The sequence below is a fragment of the Xiphias gladius genome, chromosome 16 (assembly GCF_016859285.1).
Source record: "Xiphias gladius isolate SHS-SW01 ecotype Sanya breed wild chromosome 16, ASM1685928v1, whole genome shotgun sequence".
Lineage (NCBI taxonomy): Eukaryota > Metazoa > Chordata > Actinopteri > Istiophoriformes > Xiphiidae > Xiphias > Xiphias gladius.
The window spans coordinates 28,156,324-28,176,280 of record NC_053415.1 but is presented as its reverse complement, the minus strand read 5'-3'; the positions used below and the strand labels follow the sequence as shown (position 1 = coordinate 28,176,280).

Genomic DNA, 19,957 nt, shown 5'->3' with positions numbered 1-19,957 from the left:
CTTTAGTGCGCCCAGTTACGCTGATGCAACCCCTGACCGACCTCACAGTCTGTGAGGGAGACATTGCTCAGCTGGAGGTGAGATTTTCACAGGAGAACGTTGAGGGAACCTGGATGAAGAACGGCCAGGCCATCTCTGCCTCGGACCGCATCCACATTGTAATCGACAAACTGGTTCACAAGCTGCTGGTGGAGGACGTCAGCAGAGAAGATGCTGCTTCCTACTCTTTCGTGGTTCCCACCCAAGACATTTCCACCTCAGGCAAACTCAATGTTCAAAGTAAGAGTCAGAATTAGATTCAGATGTAATTGTCACCAGAACATTTTGAACATCTCCGATCATCATTTTTATTGTCTTTCCTTACAGCTATTGACATTGTGGTGCCACTGAAGGACATGTCCTCCATTGAGGGCACAAAAGCTGTTCTGGAGGCCAAGATCTCCGCTCAGGACATCAGCTCAGTCAAATGGTACCACAATGAGAAACTGCTCTTGCCCAGTGACCGAATTCAGATAGTGGCAAAGGGAGCCAAACAGCGTCTAGTCTTTACCAGGACCTATGCCTCCGATGAAGGACACTACAAACTGGTGGTCGGCAAGGTCGACACAAGCTGCAAACTGACAGTTGAACGTAAGACTGATTTTGTTTTCCCAGGATCCTGTTGTTAGGTTGAGCTTCCAGTTTCATATTCTAACAAAGTTGCTGTTGTTACAGAGGTACACATTGTGAAGCACATGGAGGACCAAGTGTGCTCCGAGTCCCAGAACGTCACCTTTAACGTTGAAGTTTCTCACCCTGGTATCGACCCGGTCTGGACTTTCAGGAACCAGCAGCTCAAACCTGGACCCAAATACAAGATGGAGTCCGAGGGCAAGGCTTACTCCCTGACTGTCATCGACACCATGAAGGACGAGGATGGCCAGTATGCGTTCCACATTGGTGAAAAGACATCCAGTGCCAAGCTCATTGTCTCTGGTATGTCTAAACTCTATAAAAGATTATTGAGTTGTGCCTAATGGCGTTCAAATGAATTAATTTACACAATCACTGATTCTCAAAAACCACTGGTATGAACAAGATGGTAGATAAACTACAATAGATATTTATATATAATGAATAAAATATATTTCTGTTCATTTCCATGCCTTGATTTGCATCAATACAGGCTATGGCAGGGTGACACAATGTTTACAGATACTGTCCTGTCCTAACAAAAAGGTTTCAGGTCGTATTACAACAGCAGCATTTGTGTCCATCATGGTCAGGTACACTGAACCTCTAGAAATGTACCTCTTGTCACTTGTCACCCAGTTGTTGCTACCTCTTTTGGATAGTGCTGATATTGTTAAAGGTATACTATGCAGGATTTTCCAAAAAAACCCAATGTACAGACTCATACAACAGTAATTCCTCACAATCATCACTTATGACCCACTAGGAGAGTGTGGCGGTGTATTTATCTGCAGAGACGCTGCCCTCTGACTGTATTTTCTTATTGTCTTCTTCTTTTGCTGTGTTGAGGACGTTTCTGGGATGCGTCATTTGGGCAGTGGGTGTGTAGCCCCCAGCCAATAAGATATACATACATTTATATATACATTTACATTTAAATTCATATTTATTTTAAAATAACCGTTTCGTATTCGTCGTTGTGATATGTATGATGTTCTTACTTGGCAGTCTTTAAATGCCAGAGAAAACTTTCACTGGTTCACGTAAATATTAAGAGCATTCATTTTAATGATCCGGTTTATTTGAAGTATCACCGCCTTTTTAAGTCACGACCCCCCCGGGACAGATAGACAGACAGACAGATCCAGGATAGAGCCAAACTGTCTCCTTGTCCTGCCACCAGGTGGAGCCATTACACGGCCCTTGCAGGACGTGACCGTGGCGGAGTCCCAGACAGCTGAGCTAGAGTGTGAAATCGCCAACGCCAACGCTGAGGGAAAGTGGCTGAAGGAGGGTAAGCCCGTGGACTTCAATGACAATGTGGTGAGCGAGGTGAAGGGAGCCGTCAGGCGCCTCATCATCATCATCACCAGACCGCAGGACGTCGGAGAGTACACCTACAAGGTGGCCAACTCCAAAACCACCGCTAACCTCAGGGTGGAGGGTAAGTGCTGGCTTCCACCAAGCGTATTCAGTGTCCATGTTATTACATATGTGCTGGTATTCCAAAATGACACCCAACCCCAGACATGCAGCTGACATCAAACACAGACGTACGACAAGAAACCGAGGAGGCCGTTTATGAAAATCACCAAAACATATACAGCCAAGTATATTAGAAAGTCATTCATTATTAAAAGTTTATAGATATTTACACTATTCAGCCGCAGCATTAAACCGATAACCGGATTTAAAGGAGAAAGGCATTTGCCACTAACAGGATTCTCCTCAGGGTTAAACTGGCTAAACTGGTCAAATGGCATGGCAGGTTCATATAAAGGAGGAGTGTATTGCCAAGTAGGGATACCGATAAAAATGACAACAACTGGCTTTAATTATATAGCCATTTTCCAAAGACAGTTACAAAGTGCTTCAGACAGTTAGACCAGGATTAAAACATTACAGGACGTCAGGGAGGAAAAATTAAGTCCAACCATTAAAAATAATGTAAAAATAAGATGGAGTAAAGTACCCAGCAATAATATACACAGAGAAAAACAATAATAAGAATAAAACCGATAAACATGTCGCAAACGAAAACATGTTCGCATTAATAAAAAGTTTTTTTATGTCCCTAAAAAGCCCAGGACAAGTCACATATTTCTGCTTTGAATATTCAGGTACACAGGAAGTATCTGAAACTTTTACCCAGCACACTTTGAAGGAATTTGTGACTTTTGTTTTGGATAGTGATATACTGTATATTATTAAATCTTATCTTATTTAATTCCTGCTCCCTTCAGCATGAACCCTTTTCATTTTAATGACCCATTGAACCATTTCCACTAGCGCCATCCTCAGGACAAACTTAACATTTTTAGCTGCATGACCGGCGAGGCTCTAAAACAGAGAAATCATCAGTATGTTCTTATTTATATCGTATTTATGTCTTATCTGACAGAATTTTACTGTTGTGTAAATACCGCGTCCTCTGTCTCCATCTTGCAGCGGTGAAGATCAAGAAGACTCTCAGGAACCAGACTGTGACGGAAACCCAGGAGGCGGTTTTCACGCTGGAGCTCACCCACCCCGACGTGAAAGGATCCCAGTGGATCAAGAACGGCGTGGAGCTGCAGAGCAGCGACAAGTACGAGATCACGTCCGAAGGCACGGTCCACACCCTGAAGGTCAAGAACTGCAACACACAGGACGAGTCTGTTTATTCCTTCAAACTGGGAAAACTGTCCGCCAATGCCAGACTCAACGTAGAGAGTGAGTATCCCTGATGCACTGTAAAATTTAAAAAACGCCTCTGCAGGTTCATACTTGTTACTTTTTACTGACCTTCTGTGAATTCATTTTGGTCTTCGATTAGCAGCTTGTAAACGGCCCTAACCCCACACGCACGGTATCTTTTTTTCGGCACAAACTCAGCTGTAAGTCTGACTTTTCATTTTGTCAGTTTAACAAGATATAAAGCTGTCAGAAACCGAAAAGACAAGAAAATGGCGTCGACGCGCGTAAAAATGTACAAATCTTTAGTGATGATCACAAAAAATACTACCATAGAACAGGGAAGGTTGTAAAAAATATTAACTATTTATAGAAAAATATAAGAAATACAACTATAATGCACTGTATTTCCATGTAAAGTGATCTTATGCTGACGGATTTTAATTGCATTTTTATTGAAATCTTTCTAAAAACTGTTCACATGATCACAGGGGACTGGCCTCCATCATTATACAGTATAGCGAGACTATCACATGAATTCATCTTGGAGCAAAGTTTTTACTATTTTGCATTTTCCTCCTTCACCTTTTGACGGCTTTTGTCCGCGACTTGTTTCTGCAGCGATCAAGATCGTGAAGAAGATAAGGGACGTGACATCACTGTTGGACAGCACCACCTCCTTTGAAATGAGCCTGTCACATGACAACATCCCCGTCAGGTGGATGTTCAAAGGTGTGGAGCTGAAGTCGAGCGACAAGTGTAAGATTCTGTCAGAGAGGAAAGCTCACAAGCTGATCCTCCAGAAGGTCGACAGCAGCGACGCAGGAGAGTACACCGCCGTGGTCGGACATCTGCGGTGCAGCGCCGTGCTCACCGTGGAGGGTACGTACCACTGTCCATTACATCTACGTAATGGACAGGTTCAAATCAAAGTGTTGACAAAAAAGGACGAATGGATCTGAACTTATTTTGTAATTTTGAAATTTTGCGTAAATGCAAATTTGGTAAAATGTTTAGAATGACCGTTTTCTAGGTGTGTCCTCAAATCACACAAAAACATTATTAGAAATTTTATGAAATATGTTCTTTTTGTGAATTTCGGAAATGTTTGTCATTTTTACAATTACAATTTCATAGGGTGCATAAATCACATGAAATCATTACCAGACATCAAATGGAATTTCTAATGTTTAGACTTTTTCTCTAACTCTTGTGAATTTTTGTAACTGATTTGTACATAAAAAAGTTTTTACAGTTGGCAAGGTATCAGACCAAACAAATGTGACAGATTTAAACTTTGCAACGTCCAAAGTAAAATGAAATCTTCTTTTTTTTTTCAAAGTTTTTATTGTTACATTTTTAAAATGATACGGTTTCAGCCAAAAGAATAAGGGGAAGAATAGATTTTGTTACTTGTCATTTTTTGTAAGTTGTATGTATTTTAATGTCTTTAGATTTTTTTTGCGTATTTGTCGTAACTGATTTTTCGATTCATAGTTTAAAATTGTCAAAATTAAACTTTTGTAAAAATCTTATTTTCTAATGTGTTTTTTAGGAAGTTTGTGTTTTTTTTTATTTATTACTTATTAAAAAACGTAAGCGAGTAGGATTAGGATAAAATGTATTTTTCTTAAATAAATATATGTCATTTTTTAACTGTTTTAATTTGCAATTGAAAACATATATTTTCTAATTTGTATAAGTTTCAAACTACATTTTTGTTATTACGCTCTAACTCTAATGTTTCACCTAATTCTTTTAATTTTCTTCGGACAGCTCTGAGAGTCACCAAACCCATGAAGAGCCTGGAGGTCCCAGAGACTCAGGTGGCCACGTTCGAGTGTGAAGTTTCTCACTTCAACGTCCCCTCCACCTGGCTGAAGGACGGCGTGGAGATCGAGATGAGCGAGAAGTTCAGGATCGTGGTTCAAGGAAAACTCCACCAGCTGAAGATCATGAACACCAGCAGGCAGGACTCTGCAGAGTACACCTTCGTCTGCGGGAACGACCGCGTCTCCGCAACGCTCACCGTTAGCCGTAAGACCGCATTCAAATCACATCCAGTCAAGTCACGCCGAAACAATTTCTCCCAGTGAGAGTGACTGAGACGCTTCACACAAACATTGTCAAAACCTTTGCAGATGTCCTGCAATCTTAACTGTTATTTGAGTTTCTGTGTTTCCTATGTGGCCAATCTCTTCAGGACGAAGAAGTAAGGATCTTAAAAAAGAAATCACCATAATTTCAGATCGTTGAATTAAAAACACTTACAAAATGGAATTTGTAATGATATATAATTGGAAATATTTTGTAATTAAGAATTGCTTGGTTTGAAACAATACAGGTGAAAAATAGAACCAAATTTACTTTTAAATCGAAGGACTATTTAGGAAAAAAGGAGGATTAGCAGACAATAAATGAAGTTGAATTTATATGTATTGTGTTATATATAATTTGAGTTTTGAATTCTTTGGTTTTATCATTTTTAATTTATTTAAAAATGTTATGATATTATTATTGTCATTATTTTTAGTAGTAAAAAAAGAATTATGCATTAATAACACTGCATTTAAACATTATTAAGAAACATGAGAAAAAAATCAACTCAAAATGTGTTGATACTTGTGTACTTAAATTTTTTTCTCCTGTATCACTCCCAGCCCTGAAAGCGCGAAACTTAAACCCGACCGGAGAACGGGTCTGGAACGCATGTTCATGTCGATCGTTAATGTGAACTCTTGCAGGTCTCAGTTGTGAGTAGTGGTTCAATGCAGAGTACCGATATTTAAGTCCTGAACCTGACAAAAACTTAATTTCGGTAAAAGAGCTCCCTGACTTTTTAACGTAGACTACATTGTTGGACGTGACCCGTGCAACTTTAAACTAGATTGTTTTAACTTCAGAATGACACTTTCGACTAAATGCAGTGCACAAAGTTCAAAGCTAAATTCCCACAAAAACTTTATAAAGCTAGTTATGTTTAGTAATAAGTCGCTTTCATTCTTAGTTGTCAGCTGTGTTGTGAAAACAGCCTCCTCTGTCTTCCTGTCTCCAAAAGTCAGTTTAGTGAATTTTTTCAGAAATGTTTCACCCGACCTGTACTTTCCTCTCCAGCCGTCCTGATCACCTCCATGCTGAAGGACCTGAACGCTCAGGAGAGAGACACCATCACCTTCGAGGTCACCGTCAATCACGAGGGCATCACCTACAAATGGCTGAAGAACGGCGTGGAGGTCAAGTCGTCGGACAGATGTCAGGTCCGCAGCCGGCAGCTCACGCACTCGCTCAGCATCCGGAACGTTCACTTCGGAGACGGAGGAGAGTACCAGTTTGTGGCTGGCTCCGCCGCCACCGCCGCTAACCTGTTCGTCGAAGGTAACGCCACGCTATACATGGTTAACGGGGTTCTCACACAGGTCTGAAAACTCTGGAAATAAATGAGCACATCGGACATCTTCAGCACAGCCATGCTCACTGTGGAGGCTACATAACACTTTGATATGCATTAGTATATTATACATAGTGAAAAATGTAATTGTTCTGAAAAACAGTTAATAAAAGGAGAAAAGGAGAAGGATTAGAAAATAAGCGAGGTTTTGATTTCATCCTCAATTCTCTCTTTAATTTTAAAATTTGATGTAATTACAAATTTTATAAAATGTGTTTACAATTATAATTGTCTAAGAATGCACTTAAATCACATGTGGAAACATCACCTGAAATTTCTAATTTGTCATTTGTAGTGTTTAGATTATTCTCTACATTTGTAAAATTTTGTGAAACATTTATTTTCTAACATAGTATTAGCATTATAAAAAAAAGCATAGTATTAGTTAAATTATTATTGTTTTGTGTAAAAAAGTTTTACAGTTAGTTTTCAAAACAGTATGGTATCAGGCAGAAAATAAATTTGTATTTACCACGAGTGTTTTCCCTTAGTATTAATTCTCCAAATTAGATAATACTTTTTGTTGGAACCTTTTTGTTGTTTTCAGCTCGTGTGATTGAATTCACCAAGAAAATCAAGGACATAAAGATCACAGAGAAGAAGAAGGCGATTTTTGAATGTGAGGTTTCTGAGCCAAATATCCAGGTGATGTGGATGAAGGACGGCCAGGAGCTGGACGTGTCTGAGGAACGGTACGTGGGAGTTCATGAGCACTTTGTCTAGTCTCTTACTTAATCTTAAAAGACGTGTAATTTCCCTCTGCTGCTCCTTCCTTGGTCGTTTTAACCCTTAGATGTGCAGAAGCATTTTAAAAGGTTACACATGACCTGAAGTGATCTCTGGTGGTGTCTTCCCAGTTACATCGTGACAGCAGAAAAGTACGTTCACCGTCTGATGATCCAGACGGTTCGTCTCTCCGATGCTGGAGAGTATTCGGTGGTGGCCGGATCCAGCGTCTCCAAAGCCCATCTGACCGTGGAGGGTCGCGACATCCGGATCTCTGAACCTGCTGAGCGGGAAATTACGGTGAGACGGACGACACCTTTAACCAAAATGTTCAATGCGAAGGTTTTAAAGTTGATTCCTTGCGTTAAAGTTCACTGAAGTGGGAATATGTGCTGTCACTTCATTTTGAAGTCTGGACTGACTTGTTTCTCGTCTATAATATATACTTCATTTATCATTTCTATTAATTCATCAGTGGTGGGTGGCTCACATTTTAGCCACTTCCTCGCGACAGAGGAAGTGGCTAAAATCTTCATGATTGCTGCCAGAAGTATTTGTACCAGATTCTTATCATTGATATTTTTTGCATGATTTATGAGATCTGTAAAGCATGGAATATGAAGCAGAGATCAAAACTCTAAATCCTGCCTTCCTCTCTCTTAGACTCTGGAGAAACACAGAGCAACCTTCGAGTTTGAGGTGAACGAGGACGACGTGGAGGGTCGCTGGCTGAGGAACGGGGTGGAGATCCAGTTCTCGGTGGAGAAGCGGTTCAACTACGTGGCCATCAGGAAGGTCCACCGCCTCACCATCTCTGAGACCTACAGGGGCGACGCAGGGGAGTACACCTTCATCGCCGGCAAAAACAGGAGCACCATGAACCTCAGAGTCAACAGTAAGTCCAGCAGGAAGGTGATTACCAAGGAGTGAATGATGGAAATAATGTGACGGAATAAAACCGCTGGGATCGTACTTAAAGTCCAACTGCAGACCCATCTGCTCTGTAAATCTCTTGTCCTGTGTTCTCCTTTGAGAAAAAAATCAGAAACCAAAGGGTGAAATTTATATTCGGCACGGTGGTGCAGTGTTTAGCAAAGCAACAAGGTTCTGGGTTCGTACCCTGGTTCAGTCGGGGCCTCTCTGTGTGGAGTTTACATGTTCTCCCCGTGCCTGCGTGGGTTTCCTCGGGGTACTCCGGCTTCCTCCCACAGTCCCCCGGTGACCTGCTAACATCAGTTTGCAGATTGGTAGCTAATTAGCTGCTCAGCAGGAGCACATTAAACAGCACGTAAGTGTAGCTGCTAATGTCGCTTTGCTCCAGTTAAATGTTGTTGTGCTCCTTTTTTATCCTTCTAATAATACAAAACAATGACCAATACATTTAAAAAAAGCCCACTGACATTAGTTTAGACTGTGAAAGAGGATGACTACCTGTGATTTCAGATGGACTTAAAGGCCGGCTCACATTTATGATTTTAAGTTGACTGATCCAATACTGATTACTAAAATCACAGGACTGATGTTTGTATCTGAAAAAAAGAAAAACAAGGAAAAATTAATCAAGTGACCTAAAGAAAACATTCAACAAGCGTTTTATTGAAAACTCGAAGGATCTGATTACAATCCTCCCCCTTTTATTCTCTGCCTCATTCAGTCCCAGAGCCTCCTCAGATCCTCCGTCACATGGAGCCTCAGTCGGTGGAGGCTGGTAAACCGGTCCGCTTCTCGGTGCAGGTGAGCGGCGTTCCTCAACCTCAGGTCTTCTGGTACAAAAACTCCCAGGCTCTGTCTCCGGGCTTCAAGTGCAAGTTCCTTCACGACGGCAACGAGCACACGCTCCTGCTGATCGAAGTCTTCCCTGAGGACGCTGCCGTCTACAACTGCGAGGCCAAGAACGACTACGGCGCCGCCACGAGCACCGCAACGCTCAACGTGGAAGGTACAACAGCAAGTTACACCTGTGGAACAAACATAAACAGGGAAATATTTCAGATCAACAGGACATGCATAGATGCAGGTTTGTGTGTGTGTGTTGTAGTCTCAGAGGTGGTTTCTCCGGATTCGGCTGCTCCTGTTGCTCCTCCTGTCGTAGTCTCACCCATCGCTAGCACTTCGGCCCGCGAGGGAGAACCGACTCGCTTCCAGTGCAGAGTCCGCGGAGATGGTAAGAAAACTGAAGTATTACTGAAAGCGGCTATAATCAATATTTTCATAATAAATGCATGAAATGACAAAGTGAAAACTCTGTTTAATGTGAAAGGAGTCTCTGGTAGTGATGAACCCAAAGAGAATTGTCAGCTGACTTCCCAGACCTTAACGGTGACGACTGCAGTACATCTCCATCACAGCGTTCATCACAAACACTATCCTGTCGCTACAAACTTACTTTTATCCCTGTCCAGATTTGAAAATCAGCTGGTTCCACAAGGAGAAGGAGATCAAGCAGTCAGACTTCTTCCGGATGTCTCAGTTTGACGACAGCTGTCAGCTGGAGATCTCCAGGGTTTACCCGGAGGACGAGGGCGAGTACACCTGTGTGGCCACAAACAACGCCGGGACCGTGTCCTGCTCCGCAACTCTAACACTGGACGGTAAGTTTGTTACCTCCAAGAAAATGCTGTTTTTACCCCACCACTGGGGTATACCAGTGCACATATGTAGTTTTTTTTATGCCTGTTAAACTGAGATTAGCACGAAATGATCAGGTTATCTAAACCTAAACAGCAACAACAGTGGAAGCTTTTTTTAAAATTATTTCTCAGTTAAATGCATGTGTATCGATCACAATTGCACAACTGATCTGCCCACAGTCAGTGGAGTGTGAAAAGAGTCATTAAAGATGTTTAAAGGTTTTACAGAAAGAGGTAAAAAAACAGTGATTCCATCTGGTTTCATTTTGGGTCTGGTTCCGGTCAGCAAAATACCCGGATTCATTGACGAGTCTCTTATTGAACCTTTCATCTCTCCTGGTTACTGTCAACTTCCATAGTGGTTGCTGTTATACTGTAGTGTTCATACACTGAATAGTTGAATGAAAAAAGGAAAATGATGTACATAAAATCCTACGGCCCAGTCACCAGCTCTGAACCATGTAAAAACTTTTGGTTTTGGACTATCATCAAAACACCGAATGAGAGTGTATCTTTATGTTGGTTTTTACTTCAATTTGTCACCCGTGTGTAGATGTTTCGTTGTTCCCAGTTTGATGTGTTGGAGCTATAACACCTCATCACAGCAGTGTTCTTCTTTTCTTAACTGATCACTCATCCCAGTGAGCACCAGGTCAGTGGTCTGAAGGTGAAAAGACACAAAGAAGCTAAATTTGATTGAACGACGTTTTGATGACTGCGTTAGTAGGATCGGCATCGGGATTAGAAAGTTCTGAGCTGCTATTTGCAACAACAAATATCTTACAGCCACAGACGGATTATCAGACAACGGGCCCTTGGAATCAAACGCTTTGTGTCTCTTTGTGATGGTTTTGCTAGTGAGGAAAGACTCTTAGTAGCAGATTTGATGAAGAAATCTTTCCATCAAACATAGACTGGTTTTTTGAACTGAAAATCACCCAAACTGTGCTGACTGGGATGAATGTAAATCAAATGAAGCACATCAAGTCAAAAAACATGCTTCCTTTCAGGGCAAAAACAAACAGTGGACAGTCGTGCTGAGGCTCAGTGGCATGTCTCCACCAGCCTCACCAGTATAAAGAAACCTTCCATTGGCCAAAAGCCAGTTTTCATCCAGCCAATCACAAGCTGCATTGTGCAACATGGAGAGGTGGCCCGTTTTCATGCAAGTGTGTCCGGCATGCCGAAGCCAGAGATAAGCTGGTTCCATAACCGGCAGCCAGTTCAGCCCACCAAGAACGTGGTGTTTCATTTTGATGAGGTGACGAACACCGCCACACTCATCATAGTCGATGCTTTCTCTGAGCATGCGGGGCAGTACACCTGCAGGGCAGCCAATAACGCTGGAGAGGCCACATGCTCCGCCGTCCTCACCATTACCAGAGAAGAAGAAGGTAACTTCTGGATCCGTCGGCTGCATCCAGATTCCCTTTGACACCACCTGTTTCTCCTCTTGCAAGATTAATACACCCTACCTCCTTTATTGACTCTAGGCAAACCACTTCAAGGGATGTCCCAAACCAATCCACAAAAGCAGTGTCAGATTTTGATTTATAGTATGATTTAAATATTTTTTAAACCTCTATTCAACCAGGAAAGCCTCACTGAGATTAAAAATATATTTTTCAAGAGTGTGAAATTTATTTGTAAACAATGAATGTGAATATAGAATCAAAAATAAGAAAGAAAATAAATAACAAATACATTAAAAACTTTTTGTTAAAGGAAGTGGAACACCACCTTGGAGGGAGGGCGATGGAAACTGAAGCATTCCTGACGGGACCAATCCGTTTTCGTTTTGGGTTTCATGTTTGACACACTTCTGTTTAATCCACAAATTCAGTTTAGCTTGATTGTTGGTGTAGCTGCGAAACAGGTCGTCCTCCCCTCTCTCGTTCGTAGAAGGCAGAGAGGTATGATCACATCATTTGTTTCCAAAAACACTCTCAGAAAAAAAAGAAAAAGTCATCCGGAGCATTCCGCTAACTCTCGTTTAGTGAAAGCAATTCATGGAAGTTGCGCCCATATTCAGACGAGGTATCGTGGGGCCAGGAGTAACACGGATAACATCTCATGTCACCTATAGAGCCTGACCAATATTCCGTTCTAAGGCTATATAGAATCCAGTATCGGTCGGTATTGCTTGATATGGATATCAGTTAGATATCAAGTTTCCCCTCTTGTCGTTTATATAAACTAATAACACACAATCATTTCCCTTAGAAGTATTTTCCAAATAATTGTGAACAAAATATGCACTGATCAGAAGATCCTACAGCTGAAGAACAAATTTGTCAGTCCTCTCTGATGGATAAATTATGCATTGCTTCAAAATGACCCCAATCTTTTTCTGCATCATTTCTGCACCAATGTTTATTTATTTACCCTAATGTTCTCGGGCTAGAACAAATAATTGCTGCTACTGCGGGTCTGTAGATTGTTTTCTTAAAGTTTCCCTGGTAAAAAAAAAAAAAAAAAGGAAACTTGATTGGGACATCCCTCAGCAAGGTCCGTTTACCAGATTTGACTAATCCCACTGTTCCAGAGAGATGAACCACCAGTTTGTTTGAATCCTTGGATTTTCACCTTCCTCTTCACCCCCCCACAGGCACAAACTCATCTATTGACCCTCATCCTCTCCTCACCCTCCTCTCTTCTCCTGCATAGGAAAACTCTGGAAAATGCTTGAAACTCACATGTATAACCCTTATGTTGAACCTCCATCCTGTGGGAAGCTCAAACCCTTATTTTTCTGATTCATTTGATGCCTCTGTGTTGTGTAATGTCTGCATTCATTGTTTTTTTTTTTTCCTTTTGTCACCATTTTTCACCTGGTTCTTACAGATGTCCTGTGTTTACATTGTTTGACTTCTCACCTCAAAATCTAGATGAGTCACAAACTTCTTTAGCGGACAAAATGGAGTAGAATCTATTTGCCTTGTGCATTTGTATCCCATCAGTGAAATAAAGCTATCATTGCTCTTAAGTAGTAATGTCAACAAATCATGAAAATACAAACCTGCAGCACAAACCAGTTTAAGGCAATTAAAAGTCATTACCACTGCAAGTAACAAAAGAACAAGTTAAGAGAAGAACTGAAGCAGTATTGTTATATGAACGAGAACGAGAAATAGTTCTTTAGCAATAGAGGCAAGGTCCACTTACCAGGGTCTATCAGTGGTTGTCATGGCTGATGGTTCAATTGCCATCATGTGACCTAAGTATGAAACTTTGCTCATGAAAAATAGCTTGCAAGTGAACACTGATTTAAGATTACTTTGCCAAAGTACTATCATAGGTAATTTTTGTTGCAGTATTACTCTAAGCCAGTGATTGTAGTACTAAGTCTAATGCTGCAGAGCCCTATGTCAATCAATTTACTTGTGCTTCTTGTGGAATATATAAAAAAGTAAGCACCAGCACCAGAAAACATTGGAGAGCAACGCAAAACAGTTAGCTAGGATGTAAAGGTAAAGGTTGAGTTAAGTTGAACATTGACTCAAGGTCCACTTATAGGATGGTTTTTTTCCAGCCTTCAGCTACCTCTCATGGTCTTCATCAGCGGATGGAGTTAGCTCAGCTGTTTGTTCAAGGGGCTACGTATGGGTGATATGGTATCATGTGACCGATGTTTCATACTTAAGTCACAAAGTGGCATCTGCGCCAACTCCATTCATAGATCAAGACCATGAGATGCAGTTTCAAGCTCTGGAAAAAGCGAGTAAGTGGAACTTCAGTTAAATTTATTTTGGCAAAATTCTCATTTTTATGTTCAAGAAAACTTCGACACTCAATTTATGTTGTTTTAACATATGTGGCACTCATGGTTTTAACTCTACTTTAGTGCTGTAGTTCTTGTAGATATATTAGATTCATGTTTTTAAGTTTTGTTAAATAAAACTTTTTGAACAATGATAGCTTCATTTCCCTCAACAGAAGGTAAATACATGGATGTTTTAATGTTTTAAAGTTTTGGCTGAATGTTATATACACCGTTCAGCCACACCATTAGAACCAGTAATTGGTTCTAATGTTGTGGGTGATCCGTGTACATTTGAGTCCAGAAAAGAAAAACTGAGAGAGGTGGAAGTCCAGTTTCAGAGGTGGAAATCCCGTCTGTGTACTCTATGTGTGAGGGAATGGTTTGAAGACCCTCACTGGATCTGTCCTGCATGGGATCATTGTGCTAAAAGTGTGCTGATGAAATCTAAAATACTGTCACCTCTTTCCTTCACAGTGACTCATGTGAGAGAGCAGATTGAAGCCAAGATTGAGCAAGAAGTCAAAGGTAAGTTCACATCAGACTTCTGACCACCACATATCAGAAACACCAGATTATTGTCACACATGAGAAGCAGGCAGAGTGGAAAAGGGACAGTTTGACCAGATTTCAGTTTCGCTTGACTGATTTTTCACTTTGAAAGTAGTCTGTCAGCAGTTAGCTTTGGCTCACTGAACATGGTTTTTAAGTAGAGAAAATGTTGAGAAAGTGGAGAAAAAACGGATGTGTTGGTGCATGTATTATGGATTATATGGATGACAGTTGTCCCACACCTACAGACTACTTTTAGAGTTTCTAAATATGTCGTTTCGTTGAACTGTCCCTTTTTAATTGATATTTGAATTTCCACAGTTGCACGTCATCTTTATGTGTCTTGATAGAAATTTCCTGTTGTTGTGTATTATTTTACCTGTTCTTTTTTGATAATATTCCATGGTTTCCCCCAGGTGAGCACTGACAGAACTTGCTTGTACGGGTTTTTGACACTTGCGGTTTGCATCCAAACTTTCGTTTCATTTTGGCATGAAGGTTCCTCTGATCTTTTCCCAGAAAAGGTGCAGGATATGTATCTTTTAAAGCTTACAGATTTGAAATGCCCTTTAAAAGATATGGATAGATATGCATCTGGAACTGATACCTTCCTCCTGCAAAATATTTCTTAGCCTGGCTTGCAGATAGTGGGATTTGATTCCTGTGGTTTGCATTCTAAATAACACCAGTAAACTATATTAGTTCGAATAAACGCCTTCTCACCCAATTTTACAGCTTCATTTGTTAAATTTTTGGAATCTGATATATGTTCTGGAGCGCTTTGCTTCTCATTGATACTGTGTATCATGTATTTCCTCTTAAGTTCAAGGATTAGAAAGGGCGTTTATTCTCCTGTCTGCAAGTCAGGTAAGGGATATTCTAGTATAAAGCCAAAGCAATTATCAAAAAGTTAAACAAGCGAATGTTAGCAGCCCATCTTGGAGATATGCATTTTTTTTAACAATAATAAAATAATTTATTTTTTGAAGAAATTTCCACAGACGAAGGATCAAAACTTCCTGCAGGTTTCTAATAAAAAGAATCAAGTCTTGCGTTTATTCGAACAAATATGGTGAGTGAAATTATTTCTTATGGCATTGTGACTCCCAGCATGCATTTAATATTTCCATTAATGATTCATTCAAATCCTTCTCTTTTTTTTTTCCCCGGAGGCTTTGTTGTTCTGACGGCTGTGTTTCTTTTTGCAGAACTGTTTTATCATGAAAGCAAAGAAGGAACACTGCACAGCAGCACCGAAGTCACCAACACTAGACAGCTGAGAGGAGCCTTCTCCGACACCGAGGACTTCCTGGATCATGGCCTGGTGTCAGCCAATCGCTGTTCCAGTAGAACCTCCTCCATCAGCTCGTGGACGGACAACATCAGACCTTCTTTCACCAAGAAACTCAAGTTCCAATCAGTCCTGGAGGGGGAACCAGCTGAGTTAAAGTGTAAACTTATTGCTTGTCCTCTACCTACTATCCTCTGGTTTCATAATAATAGATCGATTCCTAAAGAGCGTAGACGTAGGATCTGCACTGACAGTAGAATGCACATGCACACGACCAGTCTGGTTATTGATAGTGTCAAAGAGAAGGACGCGGGCAGTTATAAGGTAATGGCTATAAACACAGAGGGTTCTGCCGAGTCCACCGCTTCACTTTTGGTTTCACTGAGGGAAGAGCAGTCTGCTAACTACCTGGGCTTTGTTAGACGCTCTGCCAAAGCCCATGAAAGCGTAGACACCATGGCAGAGCAGAGGAAAGAGAGGAAGTTTAGGGTCGACCTCAGGTGTGTAGGGTCTCCATTTGACAAGATGTCCAAAGTCCATCAGGGAAGATCTCGGTCTAAGAATTCTCTGGTGCGTACTGTGTACTTCAGGTCTGGTTCCTATTCAAAAGAAAAAGAGTCAGAGAAAGAATCTAAATGTTTGGAAACTGCCTCTGAGCGTGCCCCGTCCCCTCACCCCATGTTTGACAGGTCTGAGCGCTTTAACGACAGATTCAGTGATATCTACTGTGATCGGCGCACCGGTGCCAGGTTTAGTGACAGGTTTAGTGACAGGTGCAGCGACAGGTACAGCGAAAGGTTCAGTGACACTGAGAGCCTTCACAACGAAATAAGAACAAAACTTACTACACTCCAAAAAGTTGTAAAACAGAAAAAGAGGCTTTCTATCTCTACCATGTCCTCCTCTGAGTTTGAGTTAGAATCGGTTGCCAGCGAGTCAAGCTATGCAGATTATGTTGAGAGGCTCAGGGTCAAGCCTGCCGCTCTGCCTGATGTCCAACATTTCAATCAACCCCTAGATTTGGGGGAGAGTCATAGGGAGTTTCGAGGTAAAACCTCAAGCGGGGATCCCTCTCAGCCTCGTTTGAGGCATTCATTTGAGCCTCAGTCCAGAACCAGGGCCATTCAGATCATGAAAGGTGAGTTGGTTTATACACGGGTGCCACAGACCGAAAGGAAATCAGGTGGAAATTATTCACAGACACTGGAGGATAAAAATGTTGAGAGTTTTGGTGAATCTCAGGAAGATGTTACATTCAAGCAGATGGTAAGTGAGCATCACAGTGTTGTTGGTGACCACAAGTTGGAGGCTACAAAGGAGGAGGTCGACCTACTTGAACCTGAAGCTCCATACTCTGAAACAATAGCATATCAAGAAACTACAATGTATGCTGAAAGCAGGGGAGCTGTAAGAATTGTGCCAGCTAAAGAAGCAATATCCCTCATAGAGTCAACCAGGCCTAAGATAGTCACATCTGCCAGGGAGAAGTTCCTTAGAGAAGCAGTAACACCAAAAGACATAGCAACAACAGAAACAGTTGAGCCGTATGAAGAGTTGTGTGCAGAAGAGTATTTGACGGGTCAGTATGAGAAGAGCCTGGAAGCTGAACGGATGGAGTGTGAGGAGAAACTCCTCGCCCTGCGGATCAGGAAATGGCAGCAAGGGAATAGGGCGTCAGAGGAGGAGACATTTCACCCTGAAACTGATCTAACTATGCCCTTGCCGGCAGAGAAACAGTACATGGAGCCTGAGGGGCATATTTACACCCAGCAGGAGGTGGTGGCGAAAAGAGCAACCGTAGAAGCTGAGGCCATGCCCTCCTTTTTCCATAAATCACCCAGAATGAAGGCTTGGTTGGAAGATTCAGAAGTTGCAACTGCGTCAACACCCAAATCACCTCAAGTAAAAGGCAGAGGAGAAGACACGGAAACATATCCCTCCTTGCTTGCAAAGTCATCCACAACGGAAGCCGGATTAGATGAAATGGAAGGAGAGGCGCTACCCACGCTGGAACAAAAATCTCCAAGAATAAAAACGACACCCACAGAGGTGGAAGCAGAGTTATCACCTAAAGCAAAAGCCAGGGCAGAGGACAAACTCAGAGAGTCACCCAGACCAAGGCAAGTCAGATCTATCAAAGAAAGGTTACGTAATGAAGCTGTAACACCACACGGCATAGCAACAGAAACAGTTGAGCCGTATGAAGAGTTGTGTGCAGAAGAGTCTTTGAGGGCTCAGTTTCAGAAGAGCCTGGAAACTGAACGGATGGAGTATGAGGAGAAACTCCTCGCCCTGCGGATCAGGAAATGGCAGCAGGGGAATAGTGCGTCAGAGGAGGAGACATTTCATACTGAAACTGATCTAACTATGCCCATGCTGGCAGAGACACAGTACATGGACCCTGAGGGGCATATTTATACCGAGCAGGAGGTGGTGGAGAAAAGAGCAACCGTAGAAGCTGAGGCCATGCCCTCCTTTTTCCATAAATCACCCAGAATGAAGGCTTGGTTGGAAGATTCAGAAGTTGCAACTGCATCAACACCCAAATCACCTAAAGTAAAAGGCAGAGGAGAAGACACGGAAACATATCCCTCCTTGCTTGCAAAGTCATCCACAACGGAAGCCAGGTTAGAAGAAATTGAAGGAGAGGCACTACCCACGCTGGAACAAAAATCTCCAAGAATAAAAACTACAGCCACAGAGGTGGAAGCAGAGTTGTCACCTAAAGCAAAAGCCAGGGCAGAGGAAAAACTCAGAGAGTCACCCAGACCAAGGCAAGTCAGATCTATCGAAGAAAGGTTACGTAATGAAGCTGTAACACCACACGGCATAGCAACAGAAACAGCTGAGTCATACAAAGAGTTGTGTGCAGAAGAGTCTTTGAGGGCTCAGTTTCAGAAGAGCCTGGAAACTGAACAGATGGAGTATGAGGAGAAACCTCCCGCACTGCAGATCAGGAGATGGCAGCAAGGAAATAGGGCGTCAGAAGAGGAGACATTTCACCCTGAAACTGATCTAACTATGCCCATTCCGGTAGAGACACAGTATATTGACCCTAAGGGGCACATTTATACCCAGCAGGAGGTGGTGGAGAAAAGAGCAACCGTAGAAGCTGAGGCCATGCCCTCCTTTTTCCATAAATCACCCAGAATGAAGGCTTGGTTGGAAGATTCAGAAGTTGCAACTGCATCAACACCCAAATCACCTAAAGTAAAAGCCAGAGGAGAAGACACGGAAACATATCCCTCCTTGCTTGCAGAGTCATTTACAACGGAAGCCAGATTAGAAGAAATGGAAGGAGAGGCGCTAGCCACGCTGGCACAAAAATCTCCAAGAATAAAAACTACAGCCACAGAGGTGGAAGCAGAGTTGTCACCTAAAGCAAAAGCCAGGGCAGAGGACAAACTCAGAGAGTCACCCAGACCAAGGCAAGCCAGATCTATCAAAGAAAGGTTACGTAATGAAGCTGTAACACCACACGGCATAGCAACAGAAACAGTTGAGCCGTATGAAGAGTTGTGTGCAGAAGAGTCTTTGAGGGTTCAGTATGAGAAGAGCCTGGAAACTGAATGGATGGAGTGTGAGGAGAAACTTCCCACACTGCGGATCAGGAAATGGCAGCAAGGGAATAGGGCGTCAGATGAGGAAACATTCCACCCTGAAACTGATATGCCCATGCCGGCAGAGAGACAGTACATGGACCCTGAGGGGAAAGTTTATACCCAGCAGGAGGTGGTGGAGAAAAGAACAACTGTATGCCACACTACCACATCAACACCCAAGTCACCTAAAGTAAAAGGTAGAGTAGAACAGGAGGAAATCTCTGCCTTGTTGCTTAAAGCCAAAATAAAAACCAGACCAGCAGAACTGGAAACTGAGGCGTCAGTCATGCCGTCACAAAAATCGCCCAGAATAAAAGCTAGAGCAGCAGAAATAGAAGCTGAGTCATCACCAAGAGCAAAAGCCAGAGCAGAAAAGATGTTGTTTGAGAAGACGAGAGATGAGCGTGAGCTCCAACTGTCAAGAGAGAACATCTCCGAACTGAAGAACGAGAGTGAGAAGTTTATCAGTGAGGAGGAGGCCTTGACTCAGCGGATAATGAAATGGCAACAGGATGTTCTGATGGAACAAGAGCAAGCTGTGAAACTAGAATCTGACTGGGTGGAGGGTTACTCATCGTGCCAGGCAGAGAAGATCTCTGAAGC

At 42.2% G+C, this 19,957-nt stretch overlaps 1 protein-coding gene across 1 annotated transcript in view; it reads left to right on the top strand.

The window, feature by feature from the left end:
- ttn.2 (titin, tandem duplicate 2) overlaps positions 1–19,957 on the top strand; it is a 247,977-nt gene that overhangs the window by 25,313 nt on the left and 202,707 nt on the right. The window contains exons 27-42 of the mRNA XM_040148607.1: positions 7–279; positions 367–630; positions 715–975; positions 1,856–2,116; positions 3,121–3,384; positions 3,967–4,227; positions 5,122–5,382; positions 6,460–6,720; positions 7,341–7,485; positions 7,651–7,819; positions 8,183–8,414; positions 9,174–9,458; positions 9,558–9,683; positions 9,922–10,110; positions 11,160–11,543; positions 14,387–14,437. Coding sequence (XP_040004541.1) covers positions 7–279; positions 367–630; positions 715–975; positions 1,856–2,116; positions 3,121–3,384; positions 3,967–4,227; positions 5,122–5,382; positions 6,460–6,720; positions 7,341–7,485; positions 7,651–7,819; positions 8,183–8,414; positions 9,174–9,458; positions 9,558–9,683; positions 9,922–10,110; positions 11,160–11,543; positions 14,387–14,437 — 3,687 coding nt within the window. The remainder of the gene's footprint in view (positions 1–6; positions 280–366; positions 631–714; positions 976–1,855; positions 2,117–3,120; positions 3,385–3,966; positions 4,228–5,121; positions 5,383–6,459; positions 6,721–7,340; positions 7,486–7,650; positions 7,820–8,182; positions 8,415–9,173; positions 9,459–9,557; positions 9,684–9,921; positions 10,111–11,159; positions 11,544–14,386; positions 14,438–19,957) is intronic.